Source organism: Tasmannia lanceolata, unplaced genomic scaffold (genome assembly GCF_043159265.1).
Source record: "Tasmannia lanceolata isolate RefF3 unplaced genomic scaffold, GAP_Taslan_0.1 ptg000007l, whole genome shotgun sequence".
NCBI classification, from domain to species: Eukaryota; Viridiplantae; Streptophyta; class Magnoliopsida; order Canellales; family Winteraceae; genus Tasmannia; species Tasmannia lanceolata.
The window spans coordinates 9,598,307-9,605,030 of NW_027518684.1; the positions used below are offsets into that span (position 1 = coordinate 9,598,307).

Below are 6,724 nucleotides of genomic sequence, written 5' to 3' on the forward strand. Positions count from 1 at the left end.
ATGGACCATGGAAAGATATAATTCATGGAAAAAAATCAAGGTCTAGTGGGTTTGAGATTTTCTTCCAAAATAAGGAAACTTTTCCAATTTTAGAAGGGAAATGTCAACCATATTTTGATATTTGCTCAAACCCAGCTGTCCTTTCTTCTTTAATTGCTTGTGAGAGCATTTTGGGAAATGTTATAAACTTTTGACAGCTCTTTCAGTACCAAAAGACAAGATGGGGGTCAGTGAAAATATCAAAATATGGTTGTGCTGATATCATTTCCCTTTTAGAGAACATATTTCCTTGGAAAATAAGTTAACCAATTGCTAGAAATTTTGTTCCCTTGAAATTCTTTTTTGAGAAGGATAACTATTACTAACAAGGAAGATTATACGCGCACACATGGTGCAGTAAGTAAGGCCCCTCAAAATAGAAAGCACTAGAAGAAGCCCCATTTGGCTAGATGATCTATCTAATCATTGGCACTTCTACGAAAAAGCTGCGGCCCATTGCTTGAGGCTCCTGCCATTGTGGGGTTTGGAGAGGGCTAGATGTACATAGCCTTACCTTTGCTTTTCGGAGAGGTTGTTTCCCCCTGCTGTTCAAAGAGGCTATTTCCGTGACTCGAATCTGTGACCACCAGGTCACAACGAAGTAACCTTACCGTTGCGCTAAGGCTCGCCCTCTGTGCAATGATAACTGAAAATGATATAATTCTATACAAAATTAGGTAACTAATCTCATCAATGACTTCACTAATCTCATCGACGCACTTCTTGAATGTTTCTTGAATGCGATAAATCGATTTCTTTCAATTTTCTCATTTTGCGCAGGCTAGGGTTATGAATTCATAATCATGGAATCGACTCCATCATTGGCTTATAAGTTCATTCCATACCGGATCAGACGAAAATAAGGTTAGGTACATTCTCATTATGAGAAGTGTTATTCAAGCGTATGTAAATAGATACTATGTTTAGGCGTTTAGCGATCACAATCAATTGATTTCTTTCGATTGTTCTCATTTTGTGCCTTAGAAATTTCACAACACCTGACAATGCAAGTCAATGAAATGCACTGTTTGTAAAATGAACAATAACATTAGTGGGCCCACTCGATGATTGGTCCAGATCAAGCAAACCTCATGTGGGTCCCATTTCACTACATCTGATAGAAAAATATAATCTCCCAAATTTTTAACTAAATCACCCTAGACAAAAATCTTCCTGTAATAACGAATTTTAATTGCCATGAAAGGGTACTTCTGTCAAAGAAAAGTCAAATGCCAGATCACAACAGAACCTTCCTGGCTTTGAATTATATACATGTATTTGTTCTTTTCTCATTCAATAAAATCTCAACCCTAAATTTCTCTCCCTTACAAAAGCTGGCATTTATATATAAATATACTTCCTCTCCAAGCCACATCTTATAGTCTTGTCCAAACCAAAAAAAAAAAGACCCTGTTTTTTTACATTGAAGCTCTGTATTTCTCTGTTCTAATGGCGGTGGAATTATCAAATCAGAGGCCAAAAACTAAGATCGTATGTACGTTGGGACCTGCATCAAGATCTGTACCGATGCTGGAGAAGCTTCTGAAGGCAGGAATGAGCGTCGCACGCTTTAATTTCTCACACGGGTCTCATGAATACCATCAAGAAACCCTAGATAATCTCCAAATGGCCATGGAGAATACTGGGATTTTATGTGCTGTCATGTTAGATACCAAGGTTTATTATTTATTTCTTGATTTATATTCTTCTTTGAATTTTTTTTATCTGTAATTTTTTTGGGTATCTGTTTTTTTAATTGTTGTTCCTCATATGTGCTGGCTTTGTATGTGCTATCTCTGTTTTGTTTTATTTTTTACTGAGTTTTTCTCTCTTTTTCTTTTTTTTTTATGTTTTTATCTGTGTTCTTTGTTTTATTTAATTTTTATTGGGTTTTTCTTTTCTTTTGTCGATCTTTTATGTTGGGTTTGTATTTGTTATATTGGTTTCTCGGTATCTTCTTGTCTTGATTTGCATTTTTTTTTTACAGCGTTCTTTTTCTTTATTTGGTTTCTCTTTTATGTAGGTTGTTCTCTCAATTTGGGCATGTTGGTCTTTCTCTTTTCTTAGTTTTTCCCCCTTTTTGGACATTTTTTTCTTTGAGTTGATTGGATTTTCATGTCGTTTTATTTCTATATACCTTTATCTTTAAGATTCTTTGTTATTTGGTTCTTTTTCTTTTTTCTTTTTTCATGATCCATAAGCTGCTGTTTAGACATTTAAGACGTTATGATGACTGTTCTTCCATTAATGAATGGATCTAGTATCATTAGTCTTCTCAGCCGATCTACTGCGAGACCCATGATCCATCTTCTTTCTCATCATTCTACCGTAAAATGATAAGAGAATTAGATAATTTCTCATTTTGTTCCACCAAAACTAACTGCTTTTCTTACCGTATTTACTAGAATCAGTGGCTTTCAAGGTGAAAGAACCGTAGTTGCCTGAATGGGAAGCGAGTGTGAGAAGCAAAAGCAGGAAGAGAAAAGCTCTAAAGAAAGTAAAAAAGGAAATTTGTTGGAATCGTCATTGAAAGTCATCATAAAGCATGCAATAAATCTCTTTGGTAGCGAATGAGAAATACATAGAAAGAGTAGGATTGTAGTAGGTTAGGTAGGAAGTGTTAATATAGGTAAGGATTACAAGTAGAAAAGAAGACTTCATGACTAATTAGAATTACAAATTTTAGGAATTTATAGTTTCACGTGTTTTATTCATGTATATTCAATGTTAAGTTTTTGGAAAAGATCCACACAATTTTCATTTGAAACTTAAGATGAGTATTCGAGTTTTTAATGCACTTTCTTTAAATATGCTCCTCAACATTCAAGAGAAGAAACTATTCTTTTAGGAAGAAAAAATCACCTAAATAGAAAACGTACTCTTAATTCAAAGGAAACGTGTAGGAAGCGACTGGGAAGCGTGCTTCCCCTAAATTTGGTAAACTTGGAGCTTCCGAATCGAGTTTCCATCCAATTAGGTACTTTTCAGTAACTATGGAAAGAACTTATGACAACAACAACTAAATTTATTGTTGGCCTACTGGACCTAGATCGGAGGTTGGCCGCATGGTCGTAGGCCTAGTGCCAGCAATGCCCTGTCGCTGTGATGGTGCTACTTAATAAAGATATTGGATGCGTCCTTTCCATTAGCAATTGCTTTTGGTAAGATTGGTAGTGTCATGATCCTCCAAAGAGCAGGTTGCGGGTTCGAATCACCCCGGGGTCATTGTGGGGGGGATTGTTGGCCTAGGCGGGGTACTGGACCCATATCGGAGGTTGGCTGCATGGTCCTAGGCCTGGTGCCAACAATGTCCCGTCCCGGTGCCACGGTGGTGCTACTTAATAAAGATATTGGTTGCACCCTTTCCATCAGCAATTGCTTTTGGTAAGATTGGTAGCGCCACGATCGTACACTTGTGCTAGAAAAAATAAGGTGAAAAATATGGTGTGATGTAGTCCGCATTAGTTATATGATTACTGTGACGCAAGTCCGAAATCTTATATTTTCATTGAAACCTGTTTGATTTATTGATAATTTGCTTGTTTGGTTCATGCTTAGAAGATTTTGTAGGCTTTTCCCAAAAGTCCTATGATTTGTGGACACGGACACAGAGTGCCGGACATGGCAAACCCCCAAAATTTAGAAACGGAGATACGCCTAAAACAGAAAGTATATAATCATGATTGTGGCAACCCCTAAAAATTTAGAAATGATGACACTACATTCATACATATAAAATTAATGATTACTATCATAATGTGCAACAATATAAATGCGGTATTCAATTAACAAACTAATAAATTTTAACATTAATCAACTATAATCCAAAACGAACATGAGATAATCAATATCAACACATTCATCAATTTAATCTAGTTCTCTTCAGTCTCCAATATGCAGCGAGAAAGGGAGACCGATAGGATACAATGGATATAATATTGGAATAAAAGTTTGTTTAGGTTTTAGGTTTATGAGAGGGGATATAACAACAAATATTAGTCAAAGAAGAGCTAAAAGAAAAGTTTGTAATAAAAAGTGGTAAACACAATATTCAACAATAAAATAGAATGCCACACTTGACACGGTACAAAACACGTGTCAACACATCCACATTAAGTCTGCCACTTCTAGCAGTATATTTAGTCAACACGTGTGGACACGCATGTCATGTCGGACATGACACGAGACGTCTGTAAGCAATAAATTCAAAGTGTCAGCTAAATCATAGCAAAAGTCACACTGTCATTTTAGTAATTATTGTTTGGGATTTGTAAATGAATTTCCTTTTATTATTGTTCCAGCTAATCAGCTATGTAAAGTTTGTTTCTATGAAATGTGTATACAATCCAGGTTTAAAATTTTGATATATCATTGACTTACGCTCAAAGGTTGAAACTGATTTGATTCAGGAATTGGTCTGACCGTCTGAGTACTCAATTGGATTTTTCATTGCCCTATTGAGAATCTAGTCGAGTTGAATCCACTAGCTATTCATTACTCTATCAGTACCCAATTGTTACTCTTTGTAGAAATATAGAAAATGTACACATTTCAGTGGTTTGTAATGTTTTGGCAAAATTGCAGGGGCCTGAAATCCGAACTGGATTTTTGAAAGATAGTAAGCCGATCCAGCTCAAGAAGGGTCAAGAGATCACCATCTCCACAGATTACAGCTTAAAAGGTGATGAAAGCACTATATGCATGAGCTACAAAAAGTTAGCCTCGGATGTGAAGCCACAGAGTGTCATACTTTGTGCGGATGGTACAATTACACTTACCGTGCTATCTTGTGACAAGGAGCAAGGATTGGTTCGCTGTCGTTGTGAGAATTCAGCTCTTCTTGGCGAGAGAAAAAATGTCAATCTTCCTGGGGTCATAGTAGACCTTCCAACGCTAACCGAGAAAGACAAGGAGGATATCTTACAGTGGGGTGTTCCTAACAAGATTGACATGATCGCTCTATCCTTTGTCCGTAAAGGTTCAGACCTTGTGGAGGTCCGAAATCTGCTAGGAGAACATGCGAAGAAAATCCTGTTAATGTCAAAGGTTTGTTTATGTCTCTGAAATGTTGGATGAATTAAAAGCCCAATTCAGTATTCTTATAGCACATTTTTCATTGTACAGGTTGAGAATCAAGAAGGGGTTGCAAATTTCGATGACATCCTTACAAATTCAGATGCATTCATGGTGGCGCGAGGGGATCTGGGCATGGAAATCCCAATCGAAAAGATTTTCTTAGCACAAAAGGTAATGATCTACAAGTGTAACATCCAAGGAAAACCTGTTGTCACTGCAACCCAGATGTTGGAATCCATGATAAAGTCTCCTCGACCCACCCGTGCCGAAGCAACCGATGTAGCTAATGCCGTTATAGATGGCTCTGACTGTGTGATGCTTAGCGGAGAAACAGCCGCAGGTGCTTATCCGGAGCTTGCTGTTCAAACCATGGCCAAGATTTGCATAGAAGCTGAATCGAACCTCAATTATGGAGATGTTTTTAAAAGAATTATGGCGGCGGCTCCAATACCCATGAGCCCATTAGAGAGCTTAGCTTCGTCAGCCGTTCGAATGGCAAACTCGGCTAAAGTGCCACTCATTTTGGTTCTGACCAAAGGGGGAAGCACTGCTAACCTTGTGGCCAAGTATAGGCCTGCGGTGCCAATCCTATCTGTGGTGGTTCCTGAGATAAAGACTGATTCTTTTGATTGGTCTTGCAGTGATGAAACTCCAGCTCGACACAGTCTTATTTTTAGGGGGTTAATCCCAGTCTTAACTGCTGGATCGGCGAAAGCTTCTAGCGAGGAATCAACGGAGGAAGCTCTGGTATTTTCTCTTAATTATGCGAAGTCGAAGCAACTCTTGAAGTCCGGGGATTCTGTTGTCGCATTGCATCGAGTTGGGACTGCTTCTGTGATCAAGATATTGACTGTCAAGTGATGATGGGAGAAATCTGCAAGAAATGATTTTGGTAGGTGCTCTTTTGTTTAAGAAGTTTTGGGCTTTAGTTAAGATTGCTTTGGTTTGTTTTTTGAGGTATTTAGACAGTTGAAAGTTTTGTCAGCAAGTCATAATTTGAACTCCAATGAGACTTGATAGTTATAAAATTATTGTTGTGCTGATAGACATAATCATGAAACTTAGATTTTGTTATGATATTTGTTTTGTTCTTGGGGTTCTTGGATAAACAGGTTCTTGGGAAATTTTGGTTTGTCCTCGGATGGCGTACTTGTACTCATTGCTAAATCCTAAAAGACACTTATTCAGTGAAAACACCTCTCAATCGGGTTTATTATACCTGGCCCTTCACCCATTAAAGCCTCTTTTGAGGTTTCACTAAAAATAGCCCAGTCATTGATTTTGATCGATCAAGCTAAGGTTTTGCTAAGAACTGATGCCTTGTTCCTTTTAGATTTTGAGTCCAAAACTGATTATTGAACTCAAAATTGCATTTAATTTGCTTAGACACGCACATATGATATCAGCACTGTTTTTTAATATGTTTTGATGAGATTTTATATGCCGAGTAGCTGGGCACCCTCGTGTTGTACCACCAATACGAGCATGTCGGCCGACTAATCATATAGTTTCTCATGTTTTGATAATAGCCCAAACTTACCTCATATTTTATTATTTAAAGGTCGAAAGCTACTAAAAAAGAAATGACAAGGTGAGTTGGCCAAATTAT

The 6,724-nt window shown here is 37.4% G+C and overlaps 1 protein-coding gene across 1 annotated transcript; it reads left to right on the forward strand.

Annotated features, from left to right (window-relative positions):
- The first annotated feature begins 1,346 nt into the window (after positions 1-1,346).
- LOC143881794 (Pyruvate kinase family protein) lies at positions 1,347-6,194 on the forward strand. Its single transcript, XM_077385077.1, has 3 exons — positions 1,347-1,716; positions 4,624-5,085; positions 5,164-6,194. Exons 1-3 carry the CDS (start codon positions 1,489-1,491, stop codon positions 5,974-5,976), a joined length of 1,503 nt encoding a protein of 500 aa, XP_077241192.1. The 5' UTR covers positions 1,347-1,488; the 3' UTR covers positions 5,977-6,194.
- Positions 6,195-6,724: the final 530 nt, after the last annotated feature.